The 19,736-nt window shown below is 50.8% G+C and overlaps 4 protein-coding genes and 1 long non-coding RNA gene across 5 annotated transcripts; 1 reads left to right on the top strand and 4 right to left on the bottom strand.

Annotated features, from left to right (window-relative positions):
• Positions 1 to 50: 50 nt before the first annotated feature.
• Tmem102 (transmembrane protein 102) lies at positions 51 to 2,167 on the bottom strand. Its single transcript, XM_048448421.3, has 2 exons — positions 1,480 to 2,167; positions 51 to 1,378 (listed from the first exon to the last, which is right to left on the bottom strand). Exons 1-2 carry the CDS (start codon positions 1,691 to 1,693, stop codon positions 69 to 71), a joined length of 1,524 nt encoding a protein of 507 aa, XP_048304378.1. The 5' UTR covers positions 1,694 to 2,167; the 3' UTR covers positions 51 to 68.
• Positions 1,806 to 16,692, top strand: LOC146892966 (uncharacterized). The gene is made up of 3 exons (XR_015003636.2): positions 1,806 to 1,946; positions 2,037 to 2,119; positions 16,473 to 16,692. It is a non-coding gene; the product is annotated as an uncharacterized LOC146892966 (long non-coding RNA).
• On the bottom strand, positions 7,615 to 12,062 carry Spem3 (SPEM family member 3). The gene is given in 4 exon segments (XM_048448420.3): positions 7,615 to 7,782; positions 7,785 to 11,234; positions 11,327 to 11,384; positions 11,925 to 12,062. Coding segments are annotated over 4 exon segments (3,798 nt in total). The 3' UTR covers positions 7,615 to 7,630.
• Spem2 (SPEM family member 2) lies at positions 13,107 to 15,292 on the bottom strand. Its single transcript, XM_048448422.3, has 3 exons — positions 15,108 to 15,292; positions 14,916 to 14,973; positions 13,107 to 14,809 (listed from the first exon to the last, which is right to left on the bottom strand). The coding sequence occupies exons 1-3, from the start codon at positions 15,243 to 15,245 to the stop codon at positions 13,494 to 13,496; spliced, it is 1,512 nt and encodes a 503-aa protein (XP_048304379.3). The 5' UTR covers positions 15,246 to 15,292; the 3' UTR covers positions 13,107 to 13,493.
• Spem1 (spermatid maturation 1) lies at positions 16,665 to 19,664 on the bottom strand. The gene is made up of 3 exons (XM_048448034.3): positions 18,824 to 19,664; positions 18,676 to 18,733; positions 16,665 to 18,506 (listed from the first exon to the last, which is right to left on the bottom strand). Exons 1-3 carry the CDS (start codon positions 18,965 to 18,967, stop codon positions 17,773 to 17,775), a joined length of 936 nt encoding a protein of 311 aa, XP_048303991.1. The 5' UTR covers positions 18,968 to 19,664; the 3' UTR covers positions 16,665 to 17,772.
• Positions 19,665 to 19,736: the final 72 nt, after the last annotated feature.

Raw genomic sequence — 19,736 nt, 5'->3', positions numbered from 1 at the left:
AGGAGGAGCAGACCCTCCACGACCCTTTCGCCAAAGGAAACACCTCGCAGTCCGGCAGAGTGGAATCTTTAATGGGTTCCGCCCCCTATGCCCGCTAAACCGCCCCCTTTGCGGGCAGCCTTGGCTTCCTCCACCGCCTCACGCAAGGCCTGTGCAGGGTCTCCGCGGAGCTGGGCCAATGCCCCGCGCAGGGCAGCGGAGCCATCTCCAGCAGAGAGCTTTCGGCCGCTCAAAAAATAATGAGGCAGCGTCCCGGCCTCGAGCACTCGGCTCAGCTCATCCAGTAGCCCAAGGCAACAAGCGCCGGCATTTTCCGGCCGCGCCAGGTAGAGCGCCGGGAGCCGCTCGCACGCCCAGTAGAGCAAGGTCCGCAGGAGGTAGGGCGCGGCGGCCCGGGTCCCCGCCACCAGCGGGCGCAGCAGCGCCTGGGCCGCCGCGTGTGCTTGAAGCAGCGGCGCGGGGATGCGCGCTTTGAGCGCCAGCTCCTGGCGGGCGAAGCACAGCTGCCATCCAGGGGTGCCCTGCTGCTCCGGGAGGCTGCCTGGCACTAGGTAGAAAGAAGCCGACTCAGAGGCCAGTGGACCCGCCCACGAGTGGCTACGAGCCCTGTCAGGCCAGCCAGTCACAGTCACCACCGGGATCAGGTCGAAGAGCAGGAGGTGGCGTGGGGGCTCCGGAGTTGCCAGGAGGACCGTGGTGACACCCGCGTGGCGAGCAGCGTGAACTAACCGCGGGGCGCCCGGGACCGGGATCAGGGACTCAGCGACCTCAGTCAGTTTAACGAAGAACCATGCAGCCACTTGGGTAGGGCACAATGTGGGCCATGCCTTCGGAGCCTCCGACGGCTTTGGGACTGGCCTTTCGTCGGCTTCCAAGGAGTCACTACTCAGTGTTTGCAATGGTTCAGGAGTTTCAAGATTAATGTCATTGTAAGGCGATTGGGACCCTGAAAGGTTACTAGATTTTTCCACAGATATGTGCGGCTCAGGCTCAGGGACATGGTCATGTGACTGCTCTACAGAGCTTTCCTGCTCCGTGGGATTCTCTTCGCTATGGGTTTGGTGAGTCAAATCACGTTCTTCTGGGACTGGGGGTCCTAGGCAATCCTGCCAGGACTCCCGGACCGAAATTCCGTACATCAGCTCTGGAAGGCGGAGCCACGCATAACAGGATTCCAGATCCAGTAGCAGCTCAGGCCCAGCGCCATCCAGAGAAAACACAGGCACAAGGAGTGTAAAGCCGGTATCATAATGAGGTCCCCGGGCGTAGGGACCTAAGGGGGTATGCCCTAAATCTAGGGAGCCTTCGCGAATCCCACCGCGAAGCAACAAGAGTTCTGCCTGGGGTGGAAAACGAGGGTCCTGGCGGTGAACTAGACCTAAAGGAAGAAAAGCGATCGTAAAGGTATCATGGTCCAAGGCCGGGGTGGGGAATGGTGAGGTTGGGGTTTGCAAATTCCTACAGTTGAGAATTACTTACCGAGCAGAGAGAAGACAAAATCCTTGGCTCGGAGAAGATCAGCTCCAGGCTTGGGCCCTTCACTCCAGCTCTCCTGAACACCCAGCTCCTGAATCAATTGGGTGAGCTCCTGCAGCTGGGCGCCAGAGCAGAAGTCGATGTCCGTGAGCGGCCGGGCTGGGGCTGGGGGTGGCGGGCCCCACCAGGGGGCACTGCCCCAGACGGTGGAAGCCATGGTTCTCTATCGTTTGGGGCTAGAGCGAACAGATCGGAGTTAGCCCTGGCCGGCCTTTCTTTTGCTGCCCAAACGTTCTCCAGTTTTCCCTGCCTTCTGAGGTGGAGCAAAGGCCCCAGACAGTCCACAAGTGGGTCCTGCAGATGAAGTGTTCCGTGTTTCGTCTTCACGAAGAGCAGATGACTACCTCCTTCGTCCTTTTCTTAGATGCGGGTGGCGGCCCGGTGGTGAATCGGTTCACCTGACTCAGCAGGTAAAAAATGGCTATTTGGACCCTCCTGGGGAATGCAATAGCCAGTCTTTGCCACCACCCTTTCTCCACCTCCCTTTACCTGTTTTTCAGAAGAGGCTTAGTGCTCCACGGCTCTCCGATGAAGGGGTAGTTCAAAATGTTGTGAACAGAAAGCACCATAGAAGATTCTACAGGTAACTTCCTGATGGCCACATGTCCACGCCCTTTTCTGGAAGCTGTCTGGGAGGTTCTGGACTGGTCCCGCCTCCTGTGAGAGTTCAGTCACGCCTTTCACCCTGCTGGCATGTTGCTACCCTGGGAGTTGTAGTTTGTTTCCCCGCAATACTGGTGCGTTGGAGCCGTCCCTACACACCCTTTCCACCGTGCTAGAGTAGTGCCTACTGGAAACTGTAGTTTCTTCTAACCTCCCCTTCAATTTTATTTAATTTAATAATTTATTTTTGAGACTGGGTTTCACTGTGTAGTTCTGGATGGCTTGGAACGTGCTAGGTAGAGCAGGCAACTCATAGAACTCAGCCTGCCTTGTCTTCTAAATTCCGGGATTAAAGTCGTACAGCACCATGCTTAGTAAGCATTGCAGCTCGGATGGAAAGGGATCCCTGTTTACATGCTCGTCTTTTTCCTTTCCTTTTCTTTTTTTTTTTTTCTTTTTTACTTTTTATAAAAAGTCTTGTTATGTAGCCCAAGACGGCCTAGAGTCACTATGCAGTCCAGGCTGACCCTGAACTCCTAGCAAATTTCCTACTTCAGGTTCCTTGGTGCTGGATTTACAGGCTCATGCCACTACACACCCAGCTGGAAGTTGTTTTGGGACAGTATATTGTTCTGTCTAATCAATCCTACATAAACACTCCCTGGAATTGGAGGCGAGGGATACTTGGTTGAATCTGAATAGGAAACAATAATGACGAGCATACTCTTCATCCCATTTGTGAGGCTGCGTGGGCTCTTAGGTGAAGCTCTTTTAAAGAAATTCTGACTTCATTTTAGTTTAGTTTTGTTTAGTCACTTGAGGCAGGGCCTCACTGTGTAGCTGTGGCTGGCCTGAAACTGTGTAGACCAGACTGGCCTCGAGCTCACAGAACTCTGCCTGCCTTTGCCTCCGAGTGCTGGGGTTAAAGGAGTGCGCCACTGCTACCCAGCTAGACTCTATTTTTAAAAAAGAAAAAACTGAGCAAGGTGATACACACCTTTAATACACACTTCGGACACAGAGGCTGGTGGATCTCTGTAAGTTCAAGACCAGTCTGGTTGCTTAGAGGATTCCAAGACAGCCAGGGCTACATGGTGAGACCTTGTCTAAAAATAATAAAATTAATAAAATAATAAAATAATAATAATAATAATGCATATGACTCATTCAGGGTCAGAGCTGAATGAGACAGCTTGAAAAATGGCTCTATGGATTGGTGGGAAGACATCTTCCTTGAATCAATACTAATACTAAGGCAGGGAACATACAAGATGTTGCAGAAGTGGACATCTGAATCCTGGTGGGGGACTGTAACCAACAATGCCCACACCAGACAGGCAGAATCATGGCAGGGAGAACACATGGGAACCTGAGGCTACATGGACATAGAAGCTATTAGGACTGAAATTGAAGTCCAAAAGGAAACTCCCAGCAACGGTAGCTCAGGCCACAAAAACTAGGGCAGGAAATTACTTTCAGTAACCTATGCTCCCAGAGACCAGAATACGGGATCAGAATGTAGCACACACGGAGGATGGGGCTGGGAGTGTGATAATGGGACAGGCAGTAAACCAGTAAACATGCAGTAGGCTCGCAGACCAGACCACCCCTCCCCAGGCCGGGACTTCTGACTGTTGACTGGGATGTCTTGAAAAGTTAGAGGATAATGACGTGTGGTGGCTCAAATTTTTAATCCCAGCACTGAGACAGGAGGCAGCTGAGGCAGGAGGACTACCATGAGCTAGAGACTCAGCTGCGATGCAGCATGAGTTCCAGGTGAACCTAGTCGACAGTGAAACACCACCCCAAAGCTGGGGTAGGAGGGAGTCTGTAAAGAAACTCCTGGAGGTCGGGAGGTGGTGGCACAGGCCTTTAGTCTAAGCCCTTGGAGGCAGAGGCAGGTGGATCTCAGTGAGTTCGAGGCCAGCCTGGTCTGCATAGTGAGTTCCAGGACAGCCAGGACTGTTACACAGAGAAACTCTGTCTCAACAAAACAAAGCAAAATTCCTGGAACCAGAGCTTACCTGGGAAGCCCAGACTTAAGAGGTTTCAAGTCACTGTCAATGAGATGCCCTTCCCCTTCAGCCACCATGAGGGAAGCTGAAAGATGAAGGGACACGGGTTTATATGTCTGACTATGACCCCTAGGGGCCAGATCAAGAGGAGTCAAGACTGGTTTTGTTTTCGTTTTTTGTTGTTGTTTTTTTTTTCCAGTTTATTTTTGTGTGTGGTTGTTTTCCCTGCATGTGTATCTGTGTGTACCATGTGTATGACTGGAGCTCTTGGAGCCAGAAGATGGCCTCAGACCCCACGGAACTGGAGTTACAGATAGTGGTTAGCCACCATGTAAGCATTAGGAATTGAACCTGAGTTAACTGCTGAGCCATCTTTTCAAGCTTCATGTATGAGTGTTTTTGCCTACATGTATATCTGGGTACCATGTGCTTGCCTGGTACCTTCAGAAATCAGAAGAGAGAATTGGATCCCCTGGAACTGGATTTATAGGTGATTGTGAGCCACTGTGTGGGTGCTGAGAACTGAACATGGGTCCTCTGCAAGAGTAGCTAGTAATCTTATTTGCTGAGCCTTCTCTCCAACCCCTGAAGGCTGGACTCACAGTTTGGGGGTACCAGACAAAGGGCATTTGTATATCTCTTTCTGACTCACTCTAAAAACCAACAAAGTTCCCTGGGTTTTCTGAAACCCTTGAAGATATTGGGAATAGCAAGTATTTGGTGCCACACTCCTTTAGTCCCAACACTCAGGAGGCAGAAGCAGGTGGATATTGGAGTTCGAAGCTATCTTGGTATATAGAGTGAGTTCCAGGACAGCCAGGGCTACATAGAAAAATCCTGTCTCAAAAAGTAAATAAATGAAAATATTGGGAATGAATGAAAAGAAATGTTCTTTAAAGAGAACTCTAAAGCATTACTTTCTAATAAAATAGAATTTTATTTTTTATTTTTAAACTTTCTCATGTGTATGTGTGCATGCCTGTGTGTATATGTGTGCATGTGTGAACATGCTCAAGTGTGTGTGGAGGTCAAAAGACAACTTGTGGAAATTGGTCCTCTCCTTCCAGCATGAATACCCCAGGGATCAAACTCAAATCATCAGACTTGACTGCTTTGCCCACTCAGCCATCTGGTCAGCTCCCTCTTTCTTTCTCTTGCTTCCTTCTTTTCTTCTTCCTTCCTTCCTTCTTCTCTTCTTTTTCTCCTTGTTTTCTTCTTTTTGGAGACAGGGCTTCTCTGTGTAGTCCTGGCTGTCCTGGCACTCACTCTGTAGCCCAAGCTGGCCTCGAACTCACAGAGATCCGCCTGTGCTGAGATTAAAGCGTGTGCCTCCACTGCAGCTTGTTTCCTTTTTTTTCCTAATTACATTTTTATTTTGTGTGTTTGTGCATATGCACATTGATATACCATGGCACAACCGCATGAAGAGCTCAAAGGACCTCTTATAGTAATTGATTATTTCTTTCTACCCAGGGTTCAAACTCACATCAGGCTTAGCAACAAGTGCCTTGACCCTCTGAGTCCTCTCATCAGACCCCATTCCTTTTTATTGAGACAGGGTCTCATGAAGGTCAGGTTATCCTTTAATTTACTATGTAGGGGTGATTGACCTTGAACTCCTAACTCTCCTGCCTCTACCTTCCAAGTTCTGATGTTACACACATCGCCATGTCCAGTCTTTAAAGAAAAAAAAAATGATGATCTTATGACCCCTTCATATCCATATGAGGTGGCTCATATCCATAATTCTAATGCTCAGAAAGTTGAGGCAGGAGAGGTTTGCCTCCAATCTGAGGCCAACCTGTACTTATAGGGACAGTCCCTTCAGCGAGTCAGAAGTATCGCCATCAGTGAGTCAGAAGTATTGCCATCAGCGAGTCAGAAGTGTCACCAGATGTCTTTGCCTCCCAAAACCAATTGGAAGCTCCGCTGGCCTGGACCAGGCACCCAGATAGGTCATGTGGCCTTTGATTTCTGCCAGAAACAGTAACTGGCAGGGGAAATTGTGAAACCCTGTCTCCTATGTACCCTTGTCAAGAGGCAAGTTACACAACACAGTGAGAATCAGGATAGCCCAAGCTACAGTGTGTGTGTGTGTGCGTGCGTGCGTGCGTGTGTGTGTGTGTGTGTGTGTGTGTGAAAGAGAGAGAGAGAGAGAGAGAGAGAAACGGAGACAGAGAGACAAGACAGTACCTCCCTCCTCCTGTAAAAAAGCCAGGCATAGTGGTGGTGCATGCCTATAATTCAGCACTCATGACGCTAAGGCTACATGGGTTGCAGGTCCATGGTTGTGAGGCCAGCATAGCCTATAGACTGAGTTCATAGCTAGCCTGGGCTATATAGCAAAAGCCTGTCTTAATTTTATTTTTTTCTGGGGCTGGAGAGTTGACTCAGTGGTTAAGAGCACTAACTGCTCTTCTAGAAGACCGATTCAATTCCAAGCACCCACATGGCGGCTCACAACTGTAACACCAGGATCCAGGAACCTCACACCGATATATAGGCTAAAACACCAATAAAATAAAATAATTTAAAAAAATTCTATGATAAAAACATCTTGAGTCTGTAGCTGTCAGAACTTAAAAATGTAGACACTGAAAGAGAATGGGAATTGTTTTTGTGTTTTGCCACAGGCTCTTGCTATATAGTTCTGCGTGGGCTCAACCTGAAAATAACCTTGCCTCGGTCTCCTGCATTCTGATCTTACAGGCATGCACTCCCTACCCAGCTCTTTTTTTTATTTTATTTTATTTTGAGACTGAGTCCATGTAGCCGTGTAGACCAAGCTGGTCTTGAACTCACAGAGATGTACCTGCCTCTGCTTCCTGAGGGCTGGGATTAAAGGCATTCACCGCTATGCCCAGCTTAAATTTAATTTTTTATGTGTGGGCAATTGTCTGCATATATATCTGTGTACCATGTGTGCAGTGCTCACAGAGACCAGAAGATGAGATGGCATTGAGACCCTGGAACTGGAGTTACAGTCTACTGTGCACCACCAGGTGAATGCTGGGAATTGAAATCGAGTCCTGTAGAAGGGCAATGTGTGCTCTCAACAGATGACTGTCTCTCCAGTCCTCTCAGAATCTTTCTTTTTTAATTTTTTTTTAATTTTTTGAGACAGGATTTCAAGTAAGCCATGTTGATCTTGAACTCATTATATAGCTGCGGGTTTCTTTGAACTCCTAAACCTCCTACCTCCATCCACCAAGTGTAGGGATTACAGGTGTGCAACACAACGCTTGGTGAGAATTTTACATTTTAATTGACATCCTAACAGTTACATTTGGATAGTGGCTAGTATGTTTGTTCCTGACACACAGCTCTTGAGCCTGGAAGATAACGGGTTTGATTATGGAGCTGTGGAGGAAGAAGAGGCACGCGCTCTGTGTCTCTTTAAGATGAGGACAGCCGATGTAAGTGGTAGCCCTGGGATGGAGAGCCTCAAACAACCACAGAATGCTTTTCTTGCCTCTTTATTTCTGATGCATATTTGCCCCCTCTTTGTCCAAGGTCCTCATCACATTTTGATATCCCCATTCCTTCTGGGTCGCCTCTGAGTCTTTGGGTACTTCTGGACGAGGGCACCTGGGAGACAGAGCTTCACACTTTTCCCTGTTAGTTACTGTTTCTGGCAGGCATCAAAGACCACATGACCTGTCCTGGTGCCTGGTCCAGAGCAATGGGACTTCCGGCTGAATTGGGGAGGTACAGACATCTGGCGATACTTCTGGCAGGTCGAAACAGCTGTGTCTACAGTGTGGTATACCCAGTCTTGGCTGTCTAACTGTTGGGAGGGAGGCTGTAGCTCAATCAGGACAGGTACCTCTGCAAACGTTTTCAGGTCAGGGGAGAGCACTTGGTCCTTGGAAGGGCAGGAGCTTTGGTTGACTGGGACAGAAGTGCAGGACACATGCTGTTCTGTATTGTCCTTCTGAGAAGTCACCTTATCTACAAGGGATTTCACTAGGGAAGATGTCTGTTTTAGTGTTTGAAATGGGCCTAAGACTTGGGCAGAATCAGTACCTGGAGCAAAGCTTGTTTTTTTGTTGAGGCCAGAGTCTGGGATAAGGCCTGAGTCCTTACAGAGGCCAGCTTTCTGGATAAGGCCTGGAGTCTTGAAGTCAGAGCCTTGGCCAAGTACTGGGTCTTGCTGACAGCCAGAATCTTGATCAATTGCTGGGTACTCCTGAAGGTTAGTACCTTGGTCGTGTTCTGAACTGTAGATGCCAACAACTTGGTTAAGGTCTGATCGTTTTGCTGCTGTGGTGACATTGATTAGGCCGAGAGTGTTGTGGGAGTCAGTGTCTTGGTTTAGAACTGGGACTCTGTAGATTCCAGGATCTTGGGTAAGGATCTTGTAGTCTCCTGAGTCTTGTGTAAGACCCGAGCTCTTATGGAGGCAAGAGGTTTGGACAAGACCTGGGCTCTTGGGGGAACTAGATTCTTGGGTAAGTCCAGAGTTTTTATCAATTTCAGGGTCTTGGGTATGACTCGGGATCTTCTGTGGTCTAGTGTCTTGAATCAGGCTTACATTCCTGCAGACTCCTGGATATTGTACATTTCCTAAACCATTGTTACCTCCAGAATCTTGAAGGGGGTCTGGCCTCTTCTGGTCGGTTACTAGGGAGACACCTTTATTTTTGTTGGTTACAGTGTCTTGGTTTAATGCAACATTCCTGTAGATGACAGAGTCTTGCGTAAAGCTCAAAGTCCTCTGACCAGATGTATGATTGAATATTATATTCCTGTGGAGGTTGGAAGGCTGCAGGAAATCTAAGTTCCTAAGAACACCAGCATCTGAACTCCTTAGGCCGGAATCTTGAGTGACAGCTAGATTCTTTTGAAGGCAAGCGTCTTGGGAAATGCTTGGATTCATGCAGAGGTAAGACTCTTGAACACAGCCTGGAAGTTTGTAGTAATCTGAGTTCTTGTGGAGGCATGGATTTGGGGCAAGGTCTGGGTTCTGGTGTTCTGCATTTTGGGCAAAGACTAGGTTCTTCTGGATTCTTGGATTTAGGAAAAGGTCTGGGTTCTTCTGGAGTCCTGAATTTAGGGAAAGACCTGGGTTGTTCTGGATTCCTGGATTTGAGGCAAGGCCTGGGTTCTTCTGGTGTTCTGGATTTGGGGCAAGGTTTGAGTTATTTTGGAATCCTAGAACTTGGGTAAGGCTTGGGTTCTTCTGGAGTCCTGGATCTTGGGTAAGGCTTGGGTTCCTGGGAACTCCAGAATCGTTGACAAGGGATGGGGTTGTTTGAAGGCCAAAGTCTTTGTTAAAGTTTTGATTCTCAGAGTTTAGGGGTTGGGCTAAGGTTTGAAAAATAGTGGAGAACTGAGGAGGGATAGAGAAGTGAGCAGAGGTGACAGCCTGAGGAGACTTGGAGGTTGAGAGAAAGGTAGGGGTTTGTGCTAAGTTGGAGGGCTTCTGTAGGGTAAATTGAGGAACCACAAAGGTTCTGGGAGAAACAAGGGGCAGAGCAAGAGTACATGGCGGGGTGGGGGACAGTTTGTACTGAGCAGTGCTTGGAGAATGAAAGCAAGGTTTAGAAGGAGTGGCATCCTGTGTGTAGACCAGGAACTTGGGGTAGACTGGCGCCTGGGAGTCTCTGTCTTGGCTCTCAGAACAGCAAGGATGAAAGCTGCAGAAAGGGAAGGTCTTGGGCTGGGAGAACTTATCTTTGGCATTATCTGAGAGCTTCCATTCCATGTTCCCCAACTCCACATAACCAAGTATAGAGCCGGCGGGAGGCCCAGCACTGTCTTCCCCAGGCTGCTTTTGTGCTTGTTCAGCAATGCCAGAATTTACCAGACCCTTCACTTCTTGGGGCCTGGAGAAGATGTTCAAGTTCTTCCTGAGACACCTCGAGTTTTGGGAGCTGTGCTTACAGGAGACGTTCTGCTTGACTTGGCGAGCATCATAAACCGTATGGCCAGTAGAGAGGTGGGGGTAAAAGGAAGTCAGCCTAGAAGGAACGGGAGGTAGGGTAGGGGTAGAGGTGGTGACAGGGACTTGAGCAGAGGCGTGGGTAGTTGTCAGAGTCATGGACAGTGCTAGAGCAGGAGGTGGGGCACAGGCTGGGACAGGGGCCCGGCCACAAGGGGCCGGGGCAGAGGTTGGGCTAGGCACTGGGGTGTGGGCACACGAGGGAAGTAGGGAATGGGATGGCCCATGCGCTGAGGCTAGAGATGTTTGCTCAGGTTTGTCAGCGTGGGGGTGGGTCAAGGTGTGTGCTAGGATTTGGACTGGGTCGTGGCCTTGGGATTGGAAGGAAGTATGTGCAGGAGCCTGGATTGGGAGTTGAGGGGATGTGTGGGCTGAGGTTTGCTCAGGGTTGTGGGCTGGCCCCTGGAGTGTGAGAGCGGGCTGGCTCTGAGACTGGGCCTGATCGAAGGTATGGGTTTGACTGTGGGTTGGGGCCTGGACTGGGGGATAGGACAGGGTGGGGGTTGGGGGTAAATCCTTGGCTGGTATTGGGCCTTCACTGAGGGCTGGGATAGGAGCTGAGGTAAAATCTGGCACGTGGGCTGGTGGGGTTTGGGCTGAGGTATAGTCAAGGCCCTGTGCCCTTAACTGAGTGGGTTCTGAAGGCTGAGTCTGGGACTGAGTGGAGGGGAGGTGTTGAGAGTTGGTTGAGGAAGAGGTTAGAGCCTGGGCCAGAGCGTGGGGTGGACTGTCATCTGGCTTAGTCTTGTTCTGGGGTGAGGAAGGTGGAACCATGTTCGTGTTCAGCCGGCATATCTTTGGAATCTGGGGAGAAACCTCTGGCCTGAAAAATAAAGACGCCTGAGTCTTCATGACTGTGGCCTGAGGGGCTTCCCCAGCTCCCATCAGTTCCTCTTTCCACAGTTCCCACGAAGCCTCTGTAGGAGCTCTGCCATGACCACATTTGGGGGGCATCCAGCAGCACCTAGAAACGTTCTCGTCATTTGTGTCTGGTATCCAGGAGTCAAAGTGACTGAGATGCCCCAGGAGGAAGCCGGGGCGGTGAAATCGGGAAGACATCCTCGAGTACAGGTTCTTGGAGTCCGCGATGCAGCGCATGTACACGGTGCGGCTGCTCAGACCAGCGGGTAGTTTGTCTGCAGGGAAAGACAGGTGCCCAGGTGGGAACTGCGACTGGGGCAAAGGCGACAAGCCACATACCCGGGAGACCACGCAGGCACCCACTCACCTTTGGGGAAAAAGTGATGGAAAAGAATGCGCAGTGAGTTCTTCAGATGCTTCCAGAGCTGAGGGAAGCAGAGGAAGGAGAGCCCAGACGTGAGGCAAGCCCCGAAGGCTGACATTTGTCTGACTGTATCCTAACAGCCCTCCCACTTTAGCCCCTTGAACACACCAGATCTCAGGCTAAGCATGGTATCACATGCCTGTAATGACAGCCCTCAGGAGACTGAGGCAAGGAGACCTTAATCCTTATCACTTAGTGACATTTTGTCTCAAAACAAACAAGCAAAGGAAGCCCAAAGCCCCTTCCACCTGCTGCCCAGACCCTGCTCCCTCCACCCTGCTGCCCAGACCCTGCCCCCTCCACCTGATGCCCAGACCCTGTCCCTCTACCTGCTGCCCAGACTCTGCCCCCTCCACCTGATGCCCAGACCCTGCCCCTCCACCTGATGCCCAGACCCTGCCCCTCCACCTGATGCCCAGACCCTGTCCCCTCCACCCTGATGCCCAGACCCTGCCCCTCCACCTGATGCCCAGACCCCGCTCTCTCCACCTGATGCCCAGACCCTGCCCCCTCCACCCTGATGCCCAGACCCTTCCCTGACCAGAGTCACCACATTGATTCCCACGTTGAGCAAGATGAAGCTGCCCAGAATCAGCAGAATTGAATCTCCTAAATCCTGGCATCTCCTGAGGTTGGTGCCAGAGCATGGTTGGGCTCTGTGGTAGACTTGTTCACCCATGACCTGGGGTCCTAGGACTACCTGGGCCCCATGGCCCCTACATACTAGGAAGCCGACTTCCTTAGTGGGGAGGGGAGAAGGCCTACATCATAATGGAGCAGGTGATTGGGATCACAATGGGATGGTGGAAGAGAAGGGTCCAGGATGAAGCTCCCTAGTAACCAGGGCCTAGCAACCTAAACCTAGAGGCAAGCCAGCACCCCTCCGTTTTATCAACTCTCCCCCCACGTCGAGCTGATTCCCTCAGCTCCAGCAGGCCTCAGGTCGTCACTCCTGCAGTAGAAAACTCAGAGTCTCAGCCCTCGGTTGCTCAAGACTGGGGAGCTCTGGCTGAATCTAGAGCCCTGGTCTCTTCCTGCGCTGGCCTCAAGCTTTTTTAATTTTATTTTATTTTTATTTTTTTATTTGGTGTACATCAGTGTTTTGGTGTTTTGCCTGCATGTATGTCGGTGTGAGGGTGTCAGATCCCCTGGAACAGGAGTTAGACAGTTATGAGCTGCCATGTGAGTGCTGAGAATTCCCAGGTCCTCTGGAAGAGCAGTCACAACTCTTAAACCACTGAACCATCTCTCCAGTCCAGCTTTTATCTGCCAGATGTCTGACTTCAGTTTCTTTTTCTCCCTTCCCTCCCCCCAATTTTATTTTATGTATATGAGTGTTTTGATTGTATATGTCACATTTGCCTGGCATCCATGGAGGTCAGAAGAGGACTTCAGGTCCCCAGAACTGGAATTACAAATGGTTGTCACACATGGGTGCTGGACTCTGAATCCAGGTCCTCTGCAAAAGCGTCAAGTACTCAACCAAAGAGCCACCTTTGCCAAGGCCCGGTCCCAGTTTCTTGCTGTCAAGTACTCAACCAAAGAGCCACCCAGTCCCAGTTTCTTGCATTCTACTATCCTTTATTATTATTATTATTGTTGTTGTTGTTGTTTTGTTTCTTTGTTTTTTTGGTTTTGGTTTTGGGTTTTTTTGAGACAGGGTTTCTCTGTAGCTTTGGAGCCTGTCCTGGAACTTGCCCTTGTAGACCAGGCTGGCCTCGAACTCACAGAGATCTGCCTGCCTCTGCCTCCTGAGTGCTGGGGTTAAAGGCGTGCACCACCACCGCCCGGCGTGAGTCCCAGTTCCTTGAGCAGAACTGAGTCAGTGTCTTTTGAGAAGAGGAAGACCGAAAACCGAGTGGGAGTTTTGAAGACCTGGGCTTCACAGTTTGCAGCTTAAGACTTTTCAGACAGGACCAAGAGGGGGCTACTGACAGGATTATGGCCCCCTGAGCTACAGGAGCGTCACGCCAAGGGGAGACTGGCTTCTCTTAACAGGAATCCCCAGCGGATGAGAGAGGGGCTATTTCCAAACCACAAACAAGGGCTTCTGGACTCCTCTTTATTCCTTTCTCCATGCCCTGCTCCGCGGCCCACATTCACCTGCCGGTCAGCTAAGTTTCCCTGTCCGACTTCTGTGCAGAGAGGGCCTTGAAGCTGAGGTGGAAGGTGGTGGCAGTGAGCTGGCCCGTCCTCTGCTTTCCTGCACCTGCCTCTTCAGCTCCAGGCTGTCATACACCTGGTAGCTGGCATTGCCACCTGGATTCCGACTGAGCGGAACAAAGGTGGTTGGAGGTGGGGTTGGATCGGAAGCCTGGACTTCAGGCAAGGGCTGGGAGGACTGAGGGATCATCAATCCCGAGCTGGCAGCTGGAGCCCTTTGGTATGAAGCCTCGCCCAATACCGTGAGGGAGGTGGAAGTGGTCAGAGGATGCCTCGAGGGGAAAACCTCAGTCCAGTCAGCTGCCCGCTTGCGGATCTCATGAGAGTCCCTGGAACTGTAACCCATGTGTCCTACGGACTGGGGTGGGTTGTAGGTGGGTTGACTGTGAGTATAGCTAGGGAGGTTCTGCCGGTGGCCCTGTGGGGAGTTGTGCTCCCGGTACCCCTGGGCCTCTGGCCTGGGGTTCCTGCATGCAAAGGTCAGTGGTGCCTCAGAGCCTTCTACCCCACGCCGCCGCTGATCCCAGGCATCAGGCGGTATGTGGCCCCCTGAAGAGAAAGGGCTGTAGCCCACAGTGACCCAGGAGGGACTAGGAAGCAGCCGGCGGGCAGGTGGTGGTGAGGCCCACTGCTCAGCTTCCACATTACCCCAAATCCGGGACTGTGAGTAACGGGGACCGAAAGCCTGTAGCCTCAGTTCTGACTTGGCTTCTACCCGCTTGGGCAAGCGGCGCAGCTCTGGTGACAGGTAGAGAGAGGGTAACGGGAGGCTGGCGAGGATTCCACCCTGGCGGCCCCACAGTCTCACATTGGAGGCCCGACCTATTGGCTTATAAAAACCTCCCCAGCCCCTGTGCGGGTGTTTGGGATGCGGACAGGACTGGTCATCCTCCGGAAAGGAATCCCGGTCTTCCAGGTCAAAAAAGGGCAGTGGCCTCGGCTGTGACGTCTTGTGGCTTTGAGGTTGTTTACGGAAGGGTGGGTAGCCATGGGCGAGCTGCCTGTTGTTTGGAAACCTCTGCTGGTGACTGTGGCGGCCCTGTGGGTAGCGGTTGTGGCTGCCCTGCTGGTGACGGCTGCGGCAGCGCCTGCGGCGGCGCCTGCTGCTATAGCGCTGACGGAGATAGTGGTAGGAGGAAGAGGAGCAGTGTGTGGGTTGTGCCATCTTCACTTGTACAGGGTCCAGGATACAATGGATGTGAACGTCCTGGACTTTGGCTGGGCCTTCTGTGGGGGGACATTCGGTAGCCTGGACTTCATCTGCTACAGACAAGAGCCAAAAAGTTCAGGGTTAAGAACACTTGGTCCTGATTTTTTAGGATTCATGTGTGTCTGTGTGTGTGTGTCTCACCGTGGTCTACATACTTACTTCTCTGACACATCCAACAGATTATCTTGTCTAAGGCATTCTGGAGCCCATGCCACACCTGGGGATGGTGGGTGGGAGATGGGAATGAAGACCAGCTTTCTAATACTGTCTCCATTCCCAACAATCCCACTCATTCCTGCGAGCGAAGCAAGCTTTCTTCATCCCTATGGGTGAGCCCCAGTAATCACTGACCACAGTTGTCACGTTGATGCTGATGTTGACAAGAATGATGAGACCCAGCAGCAGGAATAGGATATCCTCAGCATCCTCGGAGCTTTCTTGGTATTGATTGCAGCACCCCAACCTGCCCTGCCACAGCTGGTTTTCCATGGTGGGGGGGTCCAAAGGCCACCTGGGCCACCCCCCCCCACCCAGCCCAACCCACACTGTATTCATGCCAGTACCGAGAGATGCTTACTATCTGGGAGAGGGAGCCAGGTCATAATGAGGCAGGTTAGAGTCATAATGGAGAGACAGAAGCTCTTTTATTCATTGATCTGACTTATCCTTGCCCTCTGTCTGATAGAACATGACCCTGATACACTTGAGGTCAGTCTTCTCCGCCTCCACTCTTCACCCTGGATCTGGTTTCTGATCAGAAAGTATGGTAGCTACAGTCATGAGACAGTCAAATATCCATAAAAGAGTCCATTGCTCCTCTGAGGCATGCCAGCAGATGTAGCCTGTTGATATGTCACAGTTCATGCCTGGGTTGAGAGGGCTGTCAGTCCTGGCTGCTGGAGTGGCTGAGGCAAAGTCTAGTTCCAGGCTGTCCTGGAGCTAGAGATGCCATCTCAACTACACACACACACACCTTAGTGAAGTACTTCCGTGTACTTCCAAACATGTTTATTCAGTGCTAGAAAAACAAACAGTTCACAAAGTTAACAAAGTATAAAATAGACATAACTGTTGATATAAGGAGCGGAGTCTTTCATGTAAACTAGGTTAACAGTCATTTATCTATGAAAGTAGCACCCTGACTGCAAGTGTGGGGTTTTTGTTTGTTTTAGTGATAAAATCTAGCAAGAGATACAGAGATGGTTCAGCAGTTCAGAGGGCATACTGCTCTTGCAGAGGACCCAAATTCAGTTCCCACTACCCAGGTTGGGTGGCTCACAATTACTTAGAACTTTGGTTCCAGAGAATCGAACGCCCTCTTCTGTACTACATTGGCAACTGCACTCAAGTGCATAAATCTGCCCTCATATAGACATCTAATTAAAAAAATAAAAGTTTAAAAAAAAAAAAAGAGGGCCAGGTATGGATGGCACATGTCATTAACCATAGCACTCTAGCACTTCAGAGGCAGAGACAGGGCAGATTCTTTAGGTTCAAGACTAACCATGACCAACCCAGTGACTTCCAGGCCAGCCAAGGACCCTGTCTCAAAAAGATAAAATAAGATCTTATGTAATCCTCCCTGGCCTGGAACTCAAGATCTAACTGGCCTTGAACTTGTAAGAAACATCCTGCCTTTGCCTCCAGAGTGCTGGGATTACAGGCGTGCATGAGCAACACCCCGCCAGCAAGTCATTTTCTGTGTTGTTCTGACAGGGTCGCAAGTAAGCCAGAGTGACCTTGGCAAACTACGTAGTTAAGGACATTCTTGAACTCCCTGATACTCCTGCTTCCACCTGCCAAGAATGTCTTATACAGCAAACTGTTCAGCAGAAATGGAGGAAAGGTGTTTTCTATAGTCTCCGAATACACAGCACATGCTTACTGTGTCCCCACAGAATAAAATTAACTGGAAATAATCAATAACATTTTGCTTGGAGTTTTTGTTTTGCTGATATGGCGTCTTGCTATTGTAGCCCCATCCAGCCTACACCTCGGTATATAAACCTGTCTAGCTTTGAACTTGCAGTCATCTTCCTGCCTCAGCCTCCTGAGAACCGGGATTACAGCCTTGTACTACCACTGAACTTCAGTAGCTCCAGATGGATGCAAACAGAAAAATAGGGTGACTCACAGAAAATATGCTAACATTCTAGGAGTCCATCTGGCATGAAAGGTGATGTCCAGCCCCTTCAGCCTGGGCTCGCGTGGTTTCTTGCTCCCAAGATTGTGTGTTCCCATGCATAGGAGAATCTCAGCCATCTGGGAACAGGGCAGGGTTCATTTTCTCTTTGGTCCAGTGGATGGAATATTCAGAAGTGGCCACATGGTAAAATGTAGGCTGATTCATAGGCAGTGGGAATTTATCCACCAGCAGGAATGGGGAAGGTGAGGTAGAAAGCCCTAAGTATCTGTGGCCACAAGCAGGTTACTTGGTGGCTCGAGCCTCCATTTTTACTTTGTGACATGGAGAGGCATAAAACCACAGAAGGCTGAGATATGAGATGGCGTCTCTTGAGAGTATCCCTGTCATTTTACCTCCTGCTTCTAAATCTATTCTCAAGGGTTGCAGGAACTTCAGGTTCTGCCTGGGAGGTTGTAAGAGCCTAGAGACCCTCCCTTGCCCAAGGAAACTAGAGCATTGGAGGGAGCCCTGCTTCTGCTGGATCTGTAGCCTAAACCTGGGCAGCCTAGACCTCTGAGCTAGGGCCATGGGATCTGAGGCCTTTTCTCTAGATCAGGATTGCCTTAGGATCTGACTAGATTTGGTGGCTTCTCTGAACACTAAAGAAAACAGGGTAGAGGCCAGTTGGGAGCCTTCGAGTCAAGAAGGCCCTTGAGAAGGGCTCAGGATAGAGCCTATGAAGGCAAGAAGTTGACAAGGGTTCCCAGGACTCTCTAGGCTATTTCAAGGGAGGTCATTGTCTTAGCAACCAGGGATTCTGGGCACTGTGAAGACCCGCCCCTCAGACCACCATAAACCACCTCTTCTTTCCTTTTTATTTTTTTTCCCCAGTCATCGTCCCTTCAGGGAACGATACACCCAATCTTGGCTTGTCCCCTCAGCTGTGCTGGATCCAGAAACCAAGGGGTAACAGTGAGACAAAGCCTCCACCTCCCGGGTCAGTTCTCGGAGCCGGCGCCTCACATCTCGGGCATCATACACTATTCGACCTGAAGAACGGCGCTGGGGTATCTCGGGGATGTTTGCTGGACCCAGGAAGGGTGGTGAGGCAGGCTGGCACTGTCCTTGCTCATCCTCGGCACCTATCCCCGGCCCCACCCCATTGTTTTTATGGCTCAGCGCCTCTGGGTTGGGAGGTGGGGGGTTCACAGTATACACATAGGCCTCTAGGCCCTGCTCTGACCGGATCTCTGTTTTGAGAGGCCTTCCCTCTACTGGTGACTGGAAGCGGATGGTCTGGGGAGATTGTTCTAGACCATCCTGAGTCCAAGGATCCCAGATCTCCTGCACGGATTGGAAACCTTCCCAGTCCTTAGGACCATCCCAGTGGTGGGAGCAGATTTCCTGGTGCTGATGCGGAGGCTTCTCATCGTCAGCGTCAGGGACCCAAGGTGCTGGGCGGTGGGCGCGGCGAGATGTAGAGGCCCTACGGCGGTGACGACGAGTTGGTGGGGGGGTCATGGTCATTTTCACAGGGTCCATCGTACATCGAAGATGGACTTCAGGGTAGGTCTGCTTCCTTGAGGGCTGGGCCTGCCTCCCAGGTGAGGATAATTTAGTAGTTTCTGTGAATTGGGGAAAGGTGAGGCTGTTGGAGAGGCTGGCTTCTACAGAGAGGGAGGGTGGGACTTTGAGAGAGAAGCTGCCCTTCAGTCATAAGGAGCAGCTTAGGGTCAGGTAGGAGAGAAGCCTGGTTTCTGCTTCTCAGAGGCCCCAAGCCCTAGCCATTCTTACCTTTCTCACAAATGATATGGAACATTCGGTGTAAGATGATGCGGAGACGGCTCCAGAGCTAGGTAGAGGAGGACATGGTGACCACGAGTAGGTTCTTATAACCAGGCCTGCCTCCCATCCACCTCCATCCACACCCTTCACCCCTGACCAGGGTCACCAGATTGATGCCAATGTTGATACAGATGATGAGACCCAGGAGCAGGAGGATGGAGTTTCCCATGTCCTGGCAGTTGTTGCTGTTGGGGTTTTGATATGAGGCCCACTCAGGCCGCGGCCGCTCAGCCATGGCCATGGCGGTCCCTAGGGCCACCAGGGCCCTTAGGACCCCAACCTACTAACCCTAGTGCCCACTGGCCTGCCAGCCTGACCCTGAGAGTGACCGGGTCACAATGATGCTGAGGCTTTTCCTCACAATGTGCCAAGATGATACTCAAGTAGCTGGGCGCAGAGCTGGCTCTCCGACCTTAGCCCAGGCCTTGGCAGGGCAAAGCTTCTCTTGCAGACGTCTCTTCTAGCCAGCCTCACCGGCTCTCTAGTCCATCAGCATCTGCTTCATCAGTTCCTGTTCCTTCTAAGGTAACAGCACCGACACAGCTTCTGATCCTGGCCTCCACAGAGCCAAGAGTGACCTTGAAATCAGGATCCTTCTGTCTCTTCCTCTCAAATACTGGGGTGACAGTGTGCACCATGTCTAGCATTTTATTTTTTGGGGTTTTTTGAGACAGGGTTTCTCTGTAATTTTGGAGCCTGTCTTGAAACTTACTCTGTAGACCAGGCTGGCCTTGAACTCACAGAGGTCCAGCTGCCTCTGCCTCCGGAGTGCTGGAATTAAAGGTGTGTGCCACCACTGCCCGGCTGCATTTTTTTTTTAAAGACATGTAGTTGAGGCTGGTCAGTTTGTGATCCTCTACAACGGCCTCCTGGATGTTAAGATGCAAGTGTTTGTAGCTATTTGCCCATCCTGTTCTTTACCTTAGCCATCCAATCCCGTCATTATGGCAACCTCTCTTGTTATTTCCCCTCAGATCTTGAGTTTCCTGAAAAAGGTTGGGCACTTTTTC

The sequence above is a fragment of the Myodes glareolus genome, chromosome 9, assembly GCF_982192425.1.
Source record: "Myodes glareolus chromosome 9, mMyoGla1.1, whole genome shotgun sequence".
Classification (NCBI taxonomy): Eukaryota; Metazoa; Chordata; class Mammalia; order Rodentia; family Cricetidae; genus Myodes; species Myodes glareolus.
This window is presented reverse-complemented; position numbering and strand designations above follow the sequence as displayed.

Excerpts from the sequence above, each read along its gene's own strand:
- Tmem102 (XM_048448421.3), bottom strand. The coding sequence starts at position 1,693 with ATGGCTTCCACCGTCTGGGGCAGTGCCCCCTGGTGGGGCCCGCCACCC. Across the intron at positions 1,379-1,479 it reads TTTTGTCTTCTCTCTGCTCG|GTCTAGTTCACCGCCAGGAC; the intron begins GTAAGTAATTCT and ends TTCTTCCTTTAG.
- Spem2 (XM_048448422.3), bottom strand. The coding sequence starts at position 15,245 with ATGGAAAACCAGCTGTGGCAGGGCAGGTTGGGGTGCTGCAATCAATAC. Across the intron at positions 14,974-15,107 it reads GCATCAACGTGACAACTGTG|GTGTGGCATGGGCTCCAGAA; the intron begins GTCAGTGATTAC and ends CACCATCCCCAG. Across the intron at positions 14,810-14,915 it reads CTGTTGGATGTGTCAGAGAA|CAGATGAAGTCCAGGCTACC; the intron begins GTAAGTATGTAG and ends TCTTGTCTGTAG.
- Spem1 (XM_048448034.3), bottom strand. The coding sequence starts at position 18,967 with ATGGCCATGGCTGAGCGGCCGCGGCCTGAGTGGGCCTCATATCAAAAC. Across the intron at positions 18,734-18,823 it reads GCATCAATCTGGTGACCCTG|CTCTGGAGCCGTCTCCGCAT; the intron begins GTCAGGGGTGAA and ends TCCTCTACCTAG. Across the intron at positions 18,507-18,675 it reads CCATATCATTTGTGAGAAAG|AAACTACTAAATTATCCTCA; the intron begins GTAAGAATGGCT and ends CCCAATTCACAG.